The sequence below is a fragment of the Bos taurus genome, chromosome 28 (assembly GCF_002263795.3).
Source record: "Bos taurus isolate L1 Dominette 01449 registration number 42190680 breed Hereford chromosome 28, ARS-UCD2.0, whole genome shotgun sequence".
Taxonomy (NCBI): domain Eukaryota; kingdom Metazoa; phylum Chordata; class Mammalia; order Artiodactyla; family Bovidae; genus Bos; species Bos taurus.
The window spans coordinates 6221340-6242989 of record NC_037355.1 but is presented as its reverse complement, the minus strand read 5'-3'; the positions used below and the strand labels follow the sequence as shown (position 1 = coordinate 6242989).

The window sequence follows — 21650 nt, the reverse complement described above, 5'->3', positions numbered from 1 at the left end:
CTTAAACAAAGTACAACACATAACACCAAAGAACTTAACTTTATGAACTGACATATGTTTGCTGTTTTTTACTGTGTTTAGTTTCTCCCAACATGTAGTAATCCATCTCAGTTCGGACGCTCAGTCGTGTCCGACTCTGTGACCCCATGAACTGCAGCACGCCAGGCTCGCCTGTCCATCACCAACTCCCGGAGCTTTCTCAAACTCATGTCCATCGAGTCGGTGATGCCATCCAACCCATCTCATCCTCTGTTGTCCCCTTTGCCTCCCACCTTCAATCTTTCCCAGCATCAGGGTCTTTTCCAATGAGTCAGTTCTTAGTAATCCATTTATATCACAATGATTTAAAATATTTTTTAAAAGGTTTCCTAGAATTACTGAGCCCTCATGGCTCAGCTGGTAAAGAATCTGCCTACAGTGTGGGAGACTTGGATTTGATCCCTGAGTTGGGAAGATCCCCTGGAGAAGGGAATGGCTACCCACTCCAGTATTCTGGCCTGGAGAATTCCATGGCATACAGTCCATGGGGTTGCAAAGAGTTGGACACGACTGACCAACTTTAATTTTCACTTTTATACCTCAACGATTTTGAACCCTTAGATGAAGGTGGGCGGTCATCGAGGCACTGAATATACTTTGCTAAGGGTGCGAACAGCAGCCTCAGTGCCCCAGATAACAGCCAGCTCCTTGTGGAACCAAGAAATTGATGTTCAGATTTTAAAAGGTAACTGTAGCCTAACAATTGTGATGACTAATGAAAAGTTCACTTAAATTACAATCTTAAAATATACCTCTGTTTCTTGGTTTCAAACTTTGATTTAGTTAAAAAATTAAGTACGAAGTTTAAGCTAAATGTTCCATTTGACTTATCCCCCCCCAAAAAAAAACCCCCAAAATCCTAAACTGTTGTATCATGCTAAATACATAGATAAATAATCAGCTCTTTGCTGCTAATTTACTTTGAGTTTGTATCTTTCAGTGTACTCCACTTTTCTTGCTATTAGGATTACAGACAGAAATTTGCCACCAGTGGGGGTCAAAGAAATCATTTCATTGCTTTTGTTTTCTTGATTAAGTATTTTGAGTAAGATGTGTTTGTTCTGGATTTTCACCATGTTGTGCAGTGCTGGTTCAATGCAATCAGCTAAAGAGAAATTCCACTTTCATTTCCAAAGGAGTAAACAAAAACGTCATTAACAGGAGAGGATGCCCGCAGTCAGATACACTGCTTCTGGTCTCCTGCAATATGCTCCCTTCCAGGCTGCTCCACACGTGAAAGCTCACTAGGTCGTTACGTTATGACCACGAACTGAAGCAAGAGGTGAAGATGCTCAGTCATAAAATCTCACTCCCTCAACTGATGAAACAAAGAAGCAGACAGGAGGGACGACCACTCAAGTCTGAGGGGACATCGGGGAGGGACCGTACCTGAAGGTAAACTGATGCGATGGCCGTCTCTGAGCTTCAGGCGGCTCCTCTTAAACTTGCCCTTCCTCTTCTTGACGTTGGGCTTCTCCTGATTCAGCTGGAAGATGAGGATGTTGAGCTCTCGCTCCAGCACGTCGATCTCCCGCGCGGCCAGCTGCTGCTCCCGCCTCCGGAGCAGCTCCTCCTGCGACTTTTGCTGCAGGGCGGCCCGCGTCAGCTCCTCCTCCCGGGAGCGCAGCTCCTGCCGCCGGGACAGGGGACAGGACCAAGGTCACTGCAGGCCTCCCGGAGCCTCCCCACGGCCAAGACAGGCCAGGCTGGACCTCAGCTCACCAGGGGCTCACACAGGCTCCATCTGGCAATTCTGGGGTGTTTCTGCTTTGTTCTGGGGGTGGGGGTAGGGGGGCAGAATGGCTTAATCCATGGCTCTTATTTGTATGGAGAAGGCAATGGCATCACACTCCTGTACTCTTGCCTGGAAAATCCCATGGATGGAGGAGCCTGGTGGACTGCGGACCATGGGGTCACTAAGAGTCCGGAACGTCTGAGCGACTTCACTTTCACTTTTCACTTTCATGCATTGGAGAAGGAAACAGCAACCCACTCCAGTGTTTTTGCCTGGGGAAGAATCCCAGGGACGGGGGAGGCTGGTGGGCTGCCATCTATGGGTTTGCACAGTCGGACACAACTGAAGCGACTTAGCAGCAGCAGCAGCAGCAGCTTATTTGTATTAGGGGCTATTAGCATGATTAAGTATTGGGTTTTGAGTCTCAACAGGTACACTAGATGGTAAAGAACCCAACTGTCATTGCGGGAGATTTAAGAGATGCAGGGTCAATCCCTGGTTGGGGACCCACTCCAGGATTCTTGCCTGGAGAATCCCATGGACAGAGGAGCCTGGAGGGCTACACTAACAGTTGCAAAAAGTTGGACATGACTGAAGTGGCAGCACAGCACCATTAGGTGTCGAGTTCTGTACGTCACCAGGTGGTTTCTCAGATTTGCCCTTCTTCCTGGAAGGTTCTTTCTGAAAATTTTATCCACCTTTTTCAAAGCCCAACTCAGAAGGCAGGGAAGCATCCCCCTGGGCTGAGGCACTATGGGCTGGTCCTCTGGCACAGGCAGGCTGCACCCCGTCCATGGGATGCATGCAGGGCACCTGGCCGCAAGCTCAGGTGTGAAGGGTGTCAAGCTGGGGGCCACCGATCCCATCTGTCCATGGCCCTTCTAGTTTTATGACCCAAGAAGAGGCATCACACTTCTTTATACCTGAGTGAAAAGACTCTCTCTCTTTGTCTCTGGCCTTTACAATCACCTGACACCCAAAATGTACATCAACACACAGCAACCAGGTACTGATGTGAAGGGCCCATTTGAAAAAGACCCAGAACTCTACTCAGTGACCTTAATGGGAAGGAAATCTAAAAAAGAGGGGATATAAGCATACGTATAGCTGATCACTTTACTGTACAGGAGAAACTAACACAACATTACTTCAATAAAAATTAGGGGAAAAAAAGAAGGCCCATTAAAGCCAAAAGGGAAAGCTTGATTAATTAAAGGAAAATTCTTCTAGTTACCGAAGACTGCAGCAGGTCAGATTTCTTTCCTTAGGGACTTCCTTAGGGTATTTAAGAATTTGCTTAGGGAATTAACACATTGTGGTGGAGAGACTAAGGGGAAAAACAAAGCTAATATGGCAGGAGTCAGGTGAAGGCCTGAAATGAAAACGCAACAGCTCTGAAAGGATAAGCCACTGGAAAATACAGTCAGTCCACAGAGAGGTTTTTAGGATCCCATGGATGGATGGAAACTGTCGCTTCACACACAGATGTCATGAATGAGCTAACAAAAGTCCCTCTGTCATGACACTTACTGATTAAAATACAACTTCCTCTCAGTTTTGGTTTTAGAATTATTGAACTGATAAGAAATAGAAAATCTATGAAGAATACCTTTATTCCTATTATAGAAAAATTACTCAATAGTAAAACTGAGAACTCTACAGTTTTTAATCCACATCCTCATTCCATTTCTGTAAAGTGTTCCGTTCGTTATCAGAGACATAAATACCTCTTTTGGTGATGAATTGCTTTCTCTTGTAGACTACCCTGCCATAATCAAGCAGTCATGTAGAAAGCCAGGCATTTGCAAACTTTTATTTACACTGCACCAGACAAGTTTAATCTTGGAATGTGCGTGTTAGTCGGTTGTGTCTGACTCTTTGAGATCCCATGGACTGTAGCCCACCAGGCTCCTCTGCCCATGGAATTCTCCTCCAGGCAAGAATACTGGAGTTGGTAGCCATTCCCTTCTCCAGGGGATCTACCTGACCCAAGGATCGAACCTGAGTCTCCTGCACTGCAGATGGATTCTTTACCATCTGAGCCACCAGGGAAGCCCAGATTCTAATGCCAAAAACTCCACCCTTCAGGCGGAGCCTTGGGCTGTGAATTTAGAGAGCTACAAGCTTGGTGTGAACATGTCACACTTCATATGAGCAGGCCGTACTTTCCAGAGGCCACCTCAAAAGTACTGATGTGAAGAAACACTGCAAGACAGGTTCATGGAAAGAAGGAGAGTTGAGCCATGTGACTGGAGTCATAAGGGAAAATAAATATGGAGGAGCATCTTCCCACAAACGAATAAGGTAATATCAAGAAAAAAAGGAGAGTCCTAAAAATAAAGGTTCTTTATGTGGATCAATTCTGACCTTACGGTAATTCTACCAAAGTAGACCAAAATTCACCTTTGAAACATTCCTTCGATTTGTTTTTTTCTAAACAAATTTCATACACAAAATGATGAGAGAAATGATTTCCTTAAGACCAATCACTATTCAAATCAGTTCTGCTAATATGTATCAGCTGATTTATGAGGAGAGACCAGTATTTCTTCATTATATTGTGCCAAATATAAATAACTATTTATTACTTGAAAAGAAAAAAGAAAAGAAGAAAAAAACACTAGCTGTTTAAAACAATTCTGGAATCCATTATTTAACTAGTGGCTTTACAGTTTGTTCAAACTGGAGGTTTTACTGTAGTGTATTTGGGGACAGAGGATCATTCCAGTCAACTTCTAACTCATTACTGTCTGCCCTTCTGTTAAGATATTACTTTTCAGGGGTGTAGATAACAACCCAATTAGCTATTGTGGAAATTAGCTATTGTGGAAATGATATGTGAAATGGCATATGGAAGAGATAAAGGCTGTAAATTCACTCAGGCTTTTTGTGTTAATGCTACAGTAATTGAATAAGAAACATTTTTAATTCCAGGTCTCAAACTAAAGTGTAAACCCCCGTGCAGTGACTTTATAAATTAAAAAAAAAGTCACTTGGTTCGTAAGACTTCGTAAAAGAAAAAAATAAGATCAAAGAGAAAGTAGCCAAGTACTCTTCCTTCTGAATGAGTTTTAAAGCATTCAAAAGTATAAGAAAAAAACATAGTCTGGGGTATTAGAAGCCCTTTGGATTCTTTGAAATTTTGAAGCACACAAAAACATTCTTTTGGTCGCTGAGATTACTAGGCAGTGCTATGTGTTTAATAGCTTGGCACAGGCCATTCTAGTAATGGAAAACCCAGATTCCTGGCACTGGGTGCTAATCATTAACAGTGACAAGCCTTCGTATAGTGGTTCAAAGACAGGTGCACACACCCAGTGTACAGAGACGGACATGCAGAGATAAGAGGCCAGGAATTTGGGGAGGAACTCATATCTACGGAGGCCACAGTTTACTGAATAACACAGAGCACGGCCAAGTCACTGACCATTAATTCCAAGTCTGACACCTCCTACCTCAAGCAGTCAGTGAACAGGAAAGGGAGATAGAGCACATCTACTGTGCTTTTGACTCCATCAAAAAAGATGCAACTTGAAACCTTCCAGCAAAAAAAAAAAAAAAAGACTATATATTCTTTAATTGTAAATCAAAGACCCACAACATACTGTAAATGCTGTATTTCAAAAAGCACTGGATGGAAATCATATATATATATATATCATAAATATATCAGAAATCATACATATATATATATAAAAGTAAAGATACTACTGTAGGACATTGCAAAAATGAACCCAAAGAATAGCAAAGAAACTACTTCTAAGACCTCAACATAGAGAAAGCAGACATCCAGCCTTAAAGCATTCTTTTTTGATTTTCTCACCACATATGATAAGAACTGAGCTTCCCTTGTGGTTCAGCTGGTAAAGAATCCGCCTGTAATGCAGGAGACCTGGGTTCAATCCCTGGGTTGGGAAGATCCCATGGAGAAGGGAAGGGCTACCCACTCCAGTATTCTGGCCTGGAGAATTCCATGGACTGTATAGTCCATAGGGTCACAAAGAGTCAGACACGACTGAGTGACTTTAACTTACGATAAGAATTAACTCACTGGTTATGCCTCTCTCGTACAGTTTCATATATAATTACCAAGTTTAAAATAATAATAGTTAGTTATTAATGACATTGCTTCCAAATTTTAAATTCTGTGATGCCAAGTTTTATTTTTCCTCCAAGTCTTCTTCCATTCCCCAAATGTTTTTTACTTTTGCTATTAAGCATCTCATTTTAGGATAGTAATCCTTCAAAGATTTCAGAAAGGCTGAAAAAGTAATGCACTCAGTCATTTTCCAGCTCGGAGCCCCATTTCCCAAACACCTGGGCTGGGCTGGGGGTGGGGGTGCTGGCAGGAACCTGCCCCGGCTTCAGTCAAAGCCACTGCTTTCTTTGTTGCAAGGTGAACATGCACACTTGTCAGCACTTGGGAAGCAGCACGCAGGCCTGAGCCGTCTGGACACCTCACTCGTGGAAGCCCACACCACCCTGAGTAGGGAGACAGCATGGCTGTGACACTTTGTGGGGGTGTGGGAGGATGGCAGGACAGTCTCCATCAGCCAGTGGCAGCGCGCCAACCCCAACCAGACAGTCTGGCTCAAGTCCTCGGTCTGTACCACTTTGCTCGGCTGCTAGAGATTCTGGCATTCTGCTAAAAACTTAATACAGCACGGGGGCAGGGCCAGTCATGGTTTGGTAGACTTTCATGTGCACACCCCTGCAGCCTGCCTGAATTCCTCGGGGGCAGGGCCAGAACAGCTGGAGCGGGCTCAACTGCCCTCCTGCTTGGCTCCAAGCGCTGGGAAGTTGTTGAGACGTGATCTTCATGCCTGGAGCACTCACCTGAGAGTCCTCCTACTTCTGAACCCTGAACAACTGGAATATATCTCCTCCCTCACTTACTAGAAAGTCCCTCCAGCACCGAGGACAGCCCCGTACTGCCCAGCCCCCCTTCTGCATCCACTTCTCTTCTCCCCATGCTCAGGTGTGCAGGCCCCTCCTGTGTCTCTGGCCGTCCACCTTGGGGAGCTCTTTAAGACGTGGTGCTGCTGTGCTGTGCTCAGTCGCTTCAGTCATGTCTGACTCTTTGTGACCCCAAGGACTGTCATCCACCAGGCTCCTCTGTCCATGGGATTCTCCAGGCAAGAATACTGGAGTGGGTTGCCATGCCCTCCTCCAGGGGATCGTCCCAACCCAGGGATCAAACCCACATCTCCTGCGTCTCCCGCATTGCAGACAGATTCTTTACCACTGAGCTACTGGGAAAGTCCCTTTAAGACATGGTGCCCTTGGTTGAACGTGACACTGATGATATGATCTGAACAGACTCAAACAGGATGACTGTTTCTTATTAAATGAGCTCTAGGTACTTATTAAGGGGGTCAGGGTCTAAGGTTGCATTATCAGTTTTGAATTTTTAAACACAAAACACTGAAAAATCTAAGGAAGTCAGTAAATCACCTAGAAGTCTACTATTTGAAAAAATGGCTTACAAAAAAGAAAAAAAAAAGGATTTTAGCAGCTCAAAGATTTCCCTCTAACCTTTATTTTTAATTAGTTAAAATTATGAAATAGTTTAAATATACTACAACTAGAGAGAACAGCAAATACTCATGCACTTACTATCAATATTTAACAGATGCTAAATGTTGACCGTGTCTGTTTCAGATCTGTTAAAGTCCTCCCTGCGTCACAGTGAATCCTATCCCCTCACCTTCAGACCTGCTGTACTTAAGCTGTATCCTTTGTATCCTTCCTCTGTCTATACTTTGCCTTTCTGTACATTTGAATAATACTGTTTTATGTGGTCTTATAAATTTATACACTGTGATTATCCTTCTGCAACTGCTTTCTCTGCCCAATGTTATATTGTCTGAAATTTAGATGGCACTAGGATCCACTTGCCAAAGGAGACACTAGAGACCCAAGTTCAATCCCTGGGTCAGAAAGATCCCCTGGAGAAGAGAATGGCAACCCACTCCAGTATTTTTGCCTGGAAAACCTATGGATAGAGGAGCCTGGTGGGCTACAGTCCATGGAATCACAGCCCAAACATGACTGAGCACTCACTCACTACTATCCATGTTGAAACATACAGCTGGAGTTCATTCACCTAAGTACTGTACAGATTTCTACTGTAAGAATATACAGTAGTTTAGGCACTTATTTCCCTATTAATGGATATTGGGGTTGTTTCCAGTTTTTCATTATTACAGACAATACTTAGAAGTGAATAACCTTAATTTCCTTGCACATACGTTTGGAAGTTTCTTATATATAACCAGAAGCTAAACAGCTGAGGTGTCTGCTGCATAAGATTCAAAATAGAATTCATGGCATTTACACACTTCTAAATTATCTTTTCACTGAAAAAACATGACAACTGGAACTTCCCTGGTGGTTCAGTGGTTAAGGATTTGCCTGTCAATGCAGGGGACACAGGGTAGATCCCTGGTCCAGGAAGATGCCACATGCCTCAGGTCAACTAAGCCCCGTGCACTGCAACTCCGAAGCCTGTGCGTCCTAGAGCCCACGCTCCACAACAGGAAAAGCCACCGCAGTGAGACGCCCACGCCGCAACTAGAGAAAGCCCGCACACAGCGACGAAGATTCAGCACCAATATTTTTTTTAAATGACAATAATAATAAGTACTAATATCTCTCACCTATTAAGGTATATATTAGGAACCTGTAAAGAAATTTTACTTGGGTATTTAATATGTCTATTGAATGTCTACCACGTGCCAAGCTCTTTGCTCAGTGTTACAGATGAGCGTGACCAAGGATAAAACAGAACAGCTCATGAACTTAACAAGTAGGAAAGGCAGACCAAGGACGACACAAAGAAGCAGATAATAATAAAGTATGACCCAGTGTGGCTGTGATAAAGAAAGTGCCGGACGCTGTGACGCTCTGTGTGGTGCAAAAGATGAAGGGAAGGGGGCTCTGCGGGCCTGAGGATGAAGCAGCAGCAACTCTGAGGACAGGGTAAGCCAGGCCAGGGACAGACAATATACACAAAGGCCAAAAGGCAGGAGAGCGGCCCTAGAGGAAATGGAAGAGTTCAGGCTGGCTGGGGACAGAGGAGGCTGAATGTGGAACAGAGGACGCTATAAGGAAAAGGAGTCGGCCACTGAGGCGAGGGGCTTCTGATTTGCGTTTTCGAGTGTCACTGGTATGCTGAGGGGCTCAGTTAGGGGAGCAAGGCTGGATGCAGGGCACCCAGACAGGATGCTGCTGCAGGGATGCAGGTGAGGACCACAGGGGTCAGGGGACTGAATTACCACCGATGGTCTTTGTCACAGGGGAGGCTGCATCTTCAAGACCTTTGAGACTGGGTACCTATGGGAACAATATCTCATTACCACACAAAGGAAGCAGGAGGAGGGATGGCAGACGGGGAGTGAGAAGGAGGTTCTGACTTCAGTGGCTGACTGGCAAGGGTTACCGGGATAGCACATCAAGCCCCTTTTGAAAACTTGTCAGTGGGATCCAAACCCTTAGCCTGGCGGTCCAGGACCGCCAAAGGATATAGGATGCCACATCACAGGGCTCTCACACTTGTCCCAGCACACAGCAGACATTCAACACATTTGCTGGAGGAAATTGTAACATGGAAACTGACAACAATTTCCCCAAAGATATGCTTTTAAATTGTATTTTTTTTTAAGAGAAAATTTTACTGTTGGGGGAATACCCATGACATACCTTGTATTAATTCACAATTCAGCCTGGTAATAGCAGAAGTAAGCTACTCACAAACTGGATTTAGGTATAAGGTATCTTGGTCCCATGCACAGTATTTTTATACACTAACTCAAGAACTGTTATGCGTATATATATATATATATATATATATATATATATATATATAAAATACATATATATATAAAATACACACATATATACATATATATATATTCAAACTACAAACACCATTTTTTTTGCTCTTTCCTCTGCAATTAGGTTGGCTATGTGCCTTCAGTATTATGGTCAATGTGAAAGTCTAGTGATGTAATGCTGAGTCATACTACATAAGTCAAGGTAATTTAACATGGGAGAATGACCCACTTACACTATAATCCCATATTTTTATGTCAAGCACTGGAACATGTAAATGGACTCTTTATTTAGCAGAGCATTATGGTCTATTTAAAAAGAATTCTACTATTTTAGACAGCTAATTGGAAGCTGAGGTAGTGTAGGGAGCTCAGCCTGGTGCTCTGGGACAACCTAGGGGGTGGGATGGGGTGGGAGGTGGCAGGGAGGTTCAGGAGAGAGGGAATATGTGAATGCCCATTGCTGATTCATGCTGATGTATGGCAGAAACCAACATAGCTTTGAACAGCAATTATCCTCCAATTCAAAATAAATAAAAAAGGAAAGAATTCTACAATTTCAGAATCACAAATATATGGCATATAAAAATGCCTTCCTGGACAATTACATCACTTTATGAAGTCTATCAATAACTTGCAATGTGGTATTGCCCAGACATTTATTGCACATTGCTGCTGTTGTTGAGTTGCTAAGTCGTGTCCCACTCTTGGTGACACCATGGACTGCAGCATGCCAGGCTTCCCTGTCCTTCATTATCTCCTAGAGTTTGCTTAAACTCATATCCATTGAGTCGATAATGCCATCCAACCATCTCATCTTGTTACCCTCTTCTCCTGCCCTCAATCTTTCCCAGCTTCAGGGTCTTTTCCAATGAGTCATTGGAAAAGAATAACTGGGTCATTCTTCACATCAGGTGGCCAAAGCATTGGAGCTTCAGCTTCAGCATTAGTCCTTCCAGTGAATACTCAGGATTGATTTCCTTTAGGATGGACTGGTTTAATCTCCTTGCTATCCAAGGGACTCTGAAGAGTCTTCTCCAGCACCACAATTTGAAAGCATCAGTTCCTCAGCACTCAGCCTTCTTTGTGGTTCAATTCTCACATCCGTACACGACTACCGGAAAAACCATAGCTTTGACTATGGTTTGGACCTTTGTCAGCAAAGCGATATCTCTGCTTTTTAATATGCTGTCTAGGTTTGTCATAGCTTTTCTTCCAAGGAACAAGCGACTTTTAATTTCATGCCTGCAGTCACTGTCCATAGGCCTTTTTTGTACAGTCCTTCTGGGTATTCTTGCCATCTCTTCTTAATATCTTCTGCTTCTGTTAGGTCCCTGCCATTTCTGTCCTTTACTGTCCCCATCTTTGCATGAAATGTTCCCTTGGTATCTCCAGTTTTCTTGAAGAGATCTCTAGTCTTTCCCATTCTACCGTTTTCCTCTATTTCTTTGCATTGTTCACTTCAGAAGGCTTTCTTATCTCTCCTTGCTATTGTCTGGAACTCTGCCTTCAGTTGGGCATATCTTTCTGTTTCTCCTTTGCTTTCACTTCTCTTTTTCTCTCAGCTATTTGTAAGGCCTCCTCAGACAACAACTATTGTCTTCTTGGATTTCTTTTTATTGTGGATGGTTTTGGTCACTGTCTCTATAATGTTATGAACCTCCGTCTACAGTTCTTCAGGCCCTCTGTTTACCAGATCTATTCCCTTGAATCTATTCATCACCTCCACTGTATAATCATAAGGGTTTTGATTTAGGTCATAATTGAATGGTCTACAGGTTTTCCCTATTTTTTTCAATTTAAGTCTGAATTTTGCAATAATGAGCTCATGATCTGAGCCACAGTCAGCTCCATGTCTTGTTTTTGCTGACTGTATAGAGCTTCTCCATTTCTGGCTGCAAAGAATATAATCAATCTGATCTTGGTATTGACCATCTGGTGATGTCCATGTGTAGAGTCATCTCTTGTATTGTTGGAAGCAGATATTTACTATGACCAGTGTGTTCTCTTGGCAAAACTGTTAGCCTCTGCCCTGCTTCATTCTGCACTCCAAGGCCAAACTTGCCTGTTACTCCAGGCATCTCTTTGTTTCCTACTTTTGCATTACAGACCCTGTAATGAAAAGGACATCTTTTTTTGATGTTAGCTCTAAAAGGTCTTGTAGGTCTTCATAGAACTGTTCAACTTCAGCTTCTTCAGCATTAGAGGTTGGGGCGTAGACTTGGATTACTGTAATATTGAATGGTTTGCCTTGGAAATGAACCAAGATCATTCTGTCATTTTTGAGATCGCACCCAAGTACTGCATTTTGGACTCTTCTGTTGACTACGAGGGCTACTCCATTTCTTTTAAAGGCAGCTTCCTTGGTGGCTCAGACAGTAAAGAATCCACCTGCCATGTGGGAGACCTGGGTTCTATCCCTGGGTTGCAAAGATCCCTTGGAGAAGGAAATGGCAACCCACTCCAATATTCTTGCCTGGAGAATTCCATGGACAGAGGAGCTTGGTGGGCTATATAGTCCATGGGGTCACAAAGAGTCAGACATGACTGAGTGACTAACACACACATATATATATATGCCCACAGTAGTAGAGATAATGGTTATGTGAATCAAATTCACCCTGTCCTGTGCATTTTAGCTCACTGATTCCTAAAATGTCAATGGCCACTCTTGCCATCTCCTGCTTGACCATGTCCAATTTACCTTGATTCATGGACCTCACATTCAGGTTCCTATGCACAAGAGAAGAATGTAATCTGTTGAACAATTAGACGCCTCAGACAACCAAGATAAACTGAGTCATCCAAATGCTAAAGTGTTACAAAAATAGCCTTTAAAAAGTAAGTACTGCCACTGAAACACAGCAACACGCCCCAAACTTGGGGGTTTGGGGGGACTGCTGACAGTCAGTCATCACTAGGAACTCACTTCCCAACTTGTCTGCCTTCCTATTAGGTGTGTTTCTGCTTCACCTGCTTTACACTCTGTATGTAGTTAATACATGCACAGCTTCAGCATGCTTAACACTCAGGTTTATTACTTTTCTTTTCTTAAAAATGCACACACCTAGAGCTTCACTCATCATATTAAAAAGTTCAAAAGTTTTTATGCAATTTTCCAGTTTCTTCAACAAAGTAATGCTTTAAAGACAAAAGGAGGGGAAAGACGGGGGAACTAGCATAAAAGAAGTTTTAAAGAATCTAACAGAAAACATGCAGCCCAAGTTGAAATTCTGATTTGCACCAATCAACTGTAAGGAGACATCTTTCAGATAAACTCTCTGACATCTTGAGTGACATCTCAATATGGAATCTTACATGGTATCAAGGAACTACTGTTATTTTTAAAGATAATAATGGCAAGAAAAATACTTTTTAAATTCCTACCCATCAGAGATGCATTCTGAAATATTTAAAGCTAAAATGACAAGAGTTTAAGTTTTAACTTAAAATATTGCAGTTTAAAAAAAAAAAAAGATGATAAGAAAAAGAAATGAACAAAGTGACTATCTATTGACAATTATTGAAGCTGGTTAATGCACACAAAGGGTTTAGTATGTCATTCTTTCTCCTCTTTAAAGTTTTTTTTTTTAATATTTGAAAATTCCTTTAATAAAATTCCTTTAATAACCTTTAGTAAAAGGCTATTTCTTTTCCAGTTATACATTTTGAGTACAGTTCTGTTTTAACTAGAAGGAAAGTATCAACAAATATTGATGTGTGAAAATATTTTTAAATAATGGTTTAGTGGTTTAGTCTAGTGGTTCTTGACTCGTGTTCTCCATAATCTTCATGAGTGTGAACACATTATGCAGTTAATATTTACCACTGACCTTTTCCTTTGTTCTCAACTCATCAAACATTTGCTGAATTTCCAGTTTCCAGTCATCTTGCATGGAATGAAAGGACTCTTGAGGCATTTCAGTCATAACTGCCTTTTCAATTTCAGTCAGTTGTTCAAGAATTGAAGCAAAAGATGGTCGAATGTGAGGGTCTTGTTGCCAGCATTCTAAAATAAATAAGAATCATGGTAAGTCCATTTATCCACATAGTTCAGATTGTCAGCCTGTGTTGACAGGGTCTGTTCAAGATTTTAAACATCAGTCGATAATGATTTTGAAAATTTTATTTTACACCATGCCTGTGTCAGTAGCCTGTGAAATAATTATTATTAGGTAAGGCTCTTGTTGTCTGTATGACTTGACATTAGTATGTGTGCTTCCTCTGCCTTACCATAAACTCCATCTCGCCTAAGCTGCCCTCATCACGTGACTTACAGTTTCAGAGTTCTTAAAGTCAATCCAAGAAAACCTAGGTTTCTAAAATGTTATAGTCACAAGTGAGGTTCTAAGCAAGGTAACTTAATGCCCACAAAAAGAGTTACTTAACAGTTTTTAAAAAGATAAGACCAAAATAGATAAGGTCATGGCAAAACCATGCCAGTTGAGACTATAAAAGATTATTGATTATTAGGTAGAATTAAAAGCAGCACATATGAAGCCAAATCAATATTGCCTTTGAACTCCACTAGTGTATTTGATGAAAAATTTACTACCATTCAACTGAATTTTGTATAAATGAGTTATTATTAAACTGGAATGTTTTTAAGTTACTTAGTTCATCAAAACTTAATCTGACATCTTAGATCAAAGACATGATTTCTTTTTCTTAAAACAGCATAATTATTTAAAATCGTTTGAAAATTAGAATTACAGAAATTACCCTTTTGGTTAAAAAAAATACGGATGTTCTCTTTTTTAGAATATTTATTGGAGTATAGCTGTTTCACAATTGTGTTAGTTTCTGCTGTACAGCAAAGTGAATCAGCTATGTGTGTGCTCGGTTGCTGTATGTACACACATATCCCCTCATTTTTGGATTTCCTTCCCATTTAGGTTGCCACAGAGCACTGAGAAGAGATCCCTCTGCTATGTACAGAATGTTCTCATTAGTTATCTATTTCATATACAGATGTTCTAATGAGTGATTCCTGTTGATCCCACAGACACACAGAGACACCCAAATACCTTTCATGAGCTTGGCAAATGGCTCAGGGCAGGTGGAGGGGATGGGCAGAGTGAGCTTGTTGACTGCCACCCCGTAGGCCACAGCCAAGCCATCAATGCCACGGTAGGGCACTTCTCCCGTGAGCAGCTCCCACAGCACCACTCCGTAGCTGGAAAGTAGAGTTTTCATAAAGTTAAGTGGGGTTTTTTCCTCATGACACAATCAATGGGAGAAACACATCAGTGCCTTCATCCAGCTCCTAATAATCAATCTTCTCTTCCAACAAAGCCCATAGGGGCCCTTATCCCAGTGTGAGAGGTGGGTTCTTCCACTTAACATTCCAAACATATACAATTACTTTCCTTCCAGAAATCAGTTATGCCTTCTTCTGAGGAAGTGAAACTACTTAGTGAATAGGAAAGCTTAAAAGCAGTACATGACTGAATTAAACAGGGTCCAGAACCAGGCCTTTTCATACTGTTGAGCTGACTCATTGGAAAAGACCCTGATGCTGGGAAAGATTGAGGGCAGGAGGAGAAGGTGGCAACAGAGGATGAGATGGTTGGATGGTATCACCAACTCAATGGACATGGGTTTGAGTAAACTCTGGGAGATAGTGAGGACAGGAAGGCCTGGTGTGTTGCAGTTCTTGGGATCACAAAGAGTCGAACACGAATGAGCGACTGAACAACAAGAACCAGGCCACACATAAAGAGCAATGTGGTTGTTCTGATGTTTGTCCTTCTGTCTCATTTTTTCCACACCTCCTGAAGATATTCAGGACACTGAAGATTCCAGCCCTACAGAATCTCATGCTATACAGCACAGGACTGAAGTCCAATCATGCTGTTTTTTTTTTTCTTCTAATTTTATTTTATTTTTAAACTTTACATAATTGCAATCATGCTGTTTTAAAACAGATTTTAGAAACTGCTTCTCTCTGCCTCTCCCTTTATATTTAGGAGATGTGTTACTCATGTTTCCACCTAATGCCTACTAGTAATGAACAAAGAAATCCTGTGGGCCTCCCTGAGCCTGCTGGGAGAATATGACACATCTTTTTTTTATAACTGAGGGAGGTAAAGTGAAAGGAGAATAAAAACCAAGGGACAACTGCAGCAGCCAAGCTCTTCAAAGCATCAGCAGATGTGAGGTAGGTGTGTGCTGTGCTGTGCTTAGTCACTCAGTCGTGTCCAACTCTTTGCGACCCCATGGACTGCAGCCTGCCAGGCTCCTCTGTCCATGGGTATTCTCCAAGCAAGAATACTGGAATGGGTAGCATATCCCTCCTCCAGGGGATCTCCTCAATCCAGGGATCGTCTCTTGCATTGCAGGTGGATTCTTTACCAGCTGAGTCACTGCTGTTTCAGTTAAAGGGCAAATGAAATTACATACAAGAACCAGCAAACTCACAGTAGAAGGATCTCGAAATGAATTTGTAAATGAAGCTGAAGGACCAAATTTCAGTTCACATCCATACTAGACACTCTGAGTTGGTCCAGTTCAAGGCAGTACAGAGGAGCATAGAAATAAGCCTTGAACATTATACAGATTTATTTTCTTCTACAAAACCAATCAGAACCTTAGTTTCTCTCTGTTGTTGTTGCTTAGTTGCTAGGTCATGTCCTACTTTCTGTGACTTCATGGACTGTAGCCCACCAGGTTCCTCTATCCATGGGATTTCCCAGGCAAGAATACTGGAGTCCTGTTTTCTTCTCCAGGGGATCTTCCTGTCCCAGGGCTCAAACCTGCATTTCTTGCATTGGCAGGCAGATTCTTTACCACTGAGTCACCAGGAAAGTCATCTTCAAAACATAAAGTGCATTTGGATTATCTTTTGTTTTGTTACATAAAACATCAGTCACTCTTGACACTCATCTGACTTTAAAACACATAACCACGGGGATGGGACACGGGTTTGTACCTATGGCTGATTCTTGTTGATGTATGACAGGAAACCACAAAATTCTGTACAGCAATTATCCTTCAATTAAAAAATTCAAAAAAATATTGACATGCAAAAAAAAATTAGCATATAAGAAAGGACCGTATTTGCTTTAAGCTCTATTAACATAAGGGGTTTCCCTTGTAGCTCAGTACTTTCCTTCCCTCGGTAAGGAATCTGCCTGCAGTGCAGGAGATCTGGGTTCGATTCCTGGGTTGGAAAGATCCCCTGGAAAAAGAAATGGCAACTCACTCCAGTATCTTTGCCTGGAGAATCCCATGGACAGAGGAACCTGGTAGGCTACAGTCCATGGGGTTGCAAGAGTTGGACATGACTTAACAACTAAACCCCCACTATTAACATAAGAAGTACAGTGCTATTCACTTTTCTAATCTTTTCAAACTTCATTAACTAAGTTAAAAAAAGTTTGAATGTTTTTGTGTTTGTGTGAGTTAAGTTTTATTTGAGGGCATAATGAGGACTATAGCCCAGGAGATAGCATTTCAGATAGCTCTGAAAAGCTGCTCCAAAGAGGTAGGGGGAAGGTCAGTGTTATATATGACTCTAGTGAAATGGGATACTTGCAGGCAAGCATAACTTTTTGGCAGAGGCTTGCCAGTCACCAGGAACAGATAACAGTTTGAAATTTAAAGAAGTAACTTCTCATTTCTTCTGTTTGCTGCTTATATATGGTATTTGAACATAGTTTTAAAGACAGCAGACAGAGGCAGTAAAATATGCCTGCTACTGCTAAGTCACTTCAGTCGTGTCCGACTCTGTGCGACCCCATAGACGGCAGCCCACCAGGCTCCCCCATCCCTGGGATTCTCCAGGCAAGAACAGTGGAGTGGGTTGCCATTTCCTTCTCCAGTGCATAAAAGTGAAAAGTGAAAGTGAAGTTGCTCAGTCGTGTCCGATTCCTCTCGACCCCATGGACTGTGGCCTACCAGGCTCCTCCGTCCATGGGATTTTCCAGGCAAGAGTACTGGAGTGGGGTGCCATTGCCTTCTCCAAGGCAAAACAGCTCAGAAGCAATAAAAGTCATTTAACTGTGCATTGGAACTGATTTCCGAGTCTCATTTGATTATCTCCTGATCTTAAGAGATACAGAGATTCACAGTATCACAAATACAAAAAGGCGTCTATGAAGAAGACCTGGTCTGCGCAGAGACTCTGGAGCCCTGGTGCAGGTCATCCTGGCCGTGACCACTGCCTGTATAGATCTCTCCAGTAGTGCCCACTGGACTCTAGACTACATTGGAAACATTCAGAAAGGGATGTAGAAACAACAGAATGTGCCCATTCAAATGGGGCTCACAGATCCTCCAGCTGATGTTCTGCTGGCCCAGAAGCAGAGGTGCTTCCGGCCTGAGGCCCCTGAGTCCAGGGCTCCTTCTCCACCAGGAGGAGTAAGAGGGCAGCACCGACAGGCACCTGGACCTGGAGGCGGCAGGCCTGGGGCTGAGCTGCGGGACTGTTACTCTCTGCTGACTGTGTCTGCACTCACATGGCCTTGAAGTTGATCTTGAATCACTGATGAAGTATTAGGGATATCTGCCCTACCCTCTCAAAGCACTGCTTTACATTTTTTTTATAAAAGGAATATATAATGCAGTACTTCTAAGTTATATAATGCTATAAGTATTAGTAATTAAGTTGTAAACAGGATTTTTCAAAAGCTATCTGCTTAGTTTCTTAAAAATTATCTGTATTATGATGCATTAGCAGAGACACATACTTACTTTCAAGAGTAAGTAAACTTAATTTACAGTTCAATCAACAAAAATCATTTCAGAGCAAGAGACCAAAAAATTCTTAGAATAACCGAAAACTGCCTAAATTCAAAGAAGCTTCCTTGCTATTCTCAATAGAAAATAACAAAATTAAAACAATAACAGCCCAACTTTGCCTCTTGGAAATTTCAGAGAATGAATACTTTAGGATAGGTCATTTTTCCAGAGTGAAGTAGTCTGGTAAGAACCAATCTGGAAAAGAAAAGGTGGGGGGAACTATTTCTATGGGACAATTTCTAAAGCATAATGCATATTTTTCTGCTCTCTGAAACTCAGTGGGATATAGTATAAAAAGCCCTCTGCTAAGAACACAAGTGATCTAATAATTAAGGGCTGTGGTGGCAGGAACATGGCTCTTAAGCCAGGGATCAGAGCATGCTATTCATTAGTTTTACAATTCTGAGGAAATGTCTAATTCTGTCAGTGTGAAACGGGGGTAGTCACAGGAGTCACAATAAAAGTTCAGTGATAATATCTGTCAAAGTTCTCTTGTAGGGTAGTAACTGGTAAGGAGGGAAGATGCAGAAGGAGGGCGATCGCTAAATACACCAGTGTATATATATATATATATATATATTATATATATATATATTATATATATATATATTATATATATATATATATATATAATACCAGCCCCACAGACCAAGGCGATGCTTCTTGAATGCAATTATTTTTATGGGAATATTACAAAGGAGGTTCTAAGGCAAAGGTCTGTGTAGTTCAGAGGGACAGCCTTCCCTGCCTTCCACCATTCTGATGCCTAGGACTCTGCTTTAACATACTGATGCATTCTGGAGATGTGTGTGGATGTCTGGCTCCACACCAGGTGGCTACGGAGGTCGGTAGTCTCTGGTCTTTTTCATAATTTCATGCTGTCTTTTGCTCCTGTCGCCTACTCTGTTCTCAACTGCCTTTTTTTTTTTTTTAATTTTTTTTCTTTTTTACCAGCTTAGCATCCTTCTCCCCTCTTCTGATTAGATGCTTCTACTGAAAATCAGACAACCAAGCTTATATTATACAACTGAGAAAAGAACAGATTTTGAGGGAATTCCTCTCCATGAGCGTTTGGACTTCAAGGCCCAGACTGTGACTGCTTTTAGACATTCTTTTTTTCTTACTTCTTGATTCTGTGCTTATAGTCGATGAGGTTGCTATAAAGCACTTATGTAGATTGCACAGCATTTGTATAGCTTATAATTACATAGTTTATTTTAAAAGGCACACAACTAGTAAAATGGTTATAGTGTTAAGTAATTATACAGAATGTAAAATTGATTTATGGTACCTTTTATGAGTTTTCAGAGTCTTGAAGTATAATTTTTTAAAACAATCACCTACTTCACTTAAGTATTTTGGCATTATATGTTCAGAAAATTATTGTGATTAAGTCAAGAACAACACATCTAATATTTTATGAAGACACATGTCCTCAGTCTCTATCAGCAGAGTACAAGTCATCAAGTAAGGGGTAAGGCCCAAGCATTTGTATTTCTCAAAATGGCCCAAAGACGCTATAGAACCCCTGGCACAGGTGATAAATTTCTTAAAAGTCATAAGTAGAACAATTAAATTAGAAGGCCTTATTTATACACTGCTGTATATGGGAATGAGGACTGGTAGAAAACAGTCTGGCAGTTCCTCAAATGATTAACTATATAATTACCCTGTGACCCAGCAATTTCACGCCTATCCAAGAGAAGGAAAACTCAAATCCTCACAACAACTTTGATGTGCATAGCAGCATTATTCAGAATTAGTCAATAAGTGGAAACAGCCCCAATGCCATCAACTGATAAATGGACAAGAAAATGTGGTATTATCCATCCAATGGAATATTATTCAACAATAAATAAGAATGAAATTCTGACACATTCTATGACATGAACCTTGAAAATATGCCAACTGAAAAGCCACTAAGAGAACCGCATGTTACATAATTCCATGTATACAAAATGTCCAGAATAAGCAAATCTAAAGATACAAAACATAGATTCATGATTGCCTTGGGCTGGGAGGGATGAAGTTTTGAGGGAGATGGCTACCTTTAATAGGATTTCTTTTATGGATTATGAAAATGTTCTAAATTGTGGTGATGAAGGTACACAACTCTATTAATATACTGCTAAGTCACTTCAGTCGTGTCCAACTTTGTGCAACCCTGCAGACGGCAGCCCACCAGGCTCCCCCGTCCCTGGCATTCTCCAGGCAAGAACACTGGAGTGGGTTGCCATTTCCTTCTCCAATGCATGAAAGTGAAAAGTGAAAGTGAAGTTGCTCAGTCGTGTCCGACCCTTAGCATGCACTGCAGCCTACTAGGCTCCTCCATCCATGGGATTTTCCAGGCAAGAGTACTGGAGTGGTGTGCCATTGCCTTCTCCAATTAATATACTAAAAGCCATGAATTGCACAGTTTAAACTGGCGAATTCAATAGTTTATATGATGTATGAATTATATCTCAATAAAGCTGTTAAAACACAACAAGAAAAAAAAAACCCTGGAGTTTTAATACTAGTCACACAGCATTTTATGAGCCTTAAATGAAGGCCAGTAAGCTCCTGGTGCATTGTAAGAATAAACAGAGTTGTTCTGTCGTCCTCTGTGTTGTTCTGGTATGGATGGTGTCTTCACTCCCTAATGAGACAAAGCTGGATGGAAATTCAGATAACCTGGATAACCTGGGATCCCATTTTGGTCCAGCTCTCCATTCCCAAACCAGAAGCTTCAATCTTTAGATGATTCAATCTATAAAATGAAGGAGCTGATCTAAATTTTTTCTTCAAACTCCTTCCATGCTAACATTCTGTGTGTGAGTCATGAGGAATCAAAATTTTCCTTAAAGTGAGATTTATGTTTATTTACCAACAGGTCTTACAAAATGCTATTCCTGTTAACTCAAACTATAACTAGTTTTAATCAAACCTCTGATTTAATAAGATTCTCCTATCATATACACAATGGAGTATTACTCAGCCATTAAAAAGAATACATTTGAATCAGTTCTAATGAGGTGGATGAAACTGGAGCCTATTATACAGAGTGAAGTAAGCCAGAAAGAAAAACACCAATACAGTATACTAACACATATATAAGGAATTTAGAAAGTTGGTAACAATAACCCTGTATATGAGACAGAAAAAGGGACACAGATGTATAGAACAGTCTTTTGGACTGTTCTATGGACTCTGTGGGAGAGGGAAAGGGTGGGATGATTTGGGAGAATGGCATTGAAACATGTATAATATCATATATGAAACAAGTCGCCAGTCCAGATTCGATGCACGATACTAGATGCTTG

General features: G+C 41.5%; 1 protein-coding gene across 1 annotated transcript in view; it reads right to left on the bottom strand.

Annotated features, from left to right (window-relative positions):
- The window catches only part of MAP3K21 (mitogen-activated protein kinase kinase kinase 21), a 58669-nt gene that overhangs the window by 17705 nt on the left and 19314 nt on the right, over positions 1 to 21650 (bottom strand). The window contains exons 3-5 of the mRNA XM_005226238.5: positions 14634 to 14782; positions 13440 to 13615; positions 1429 to 1669 (exon numbers count right to left, since the gene is read on the bottom strand). Coding sequence (XP_005226295.1) covers positions 1429 to 1669; positions 13440 to 13615; positions 14634 to 14782 — 566 coding nt within the window. The remainder of the gene's footprint in view (positions 1 to 1428; positions 1670 to 13439; positions 13616 to 14633; positions 14783 to 21650) is intronic.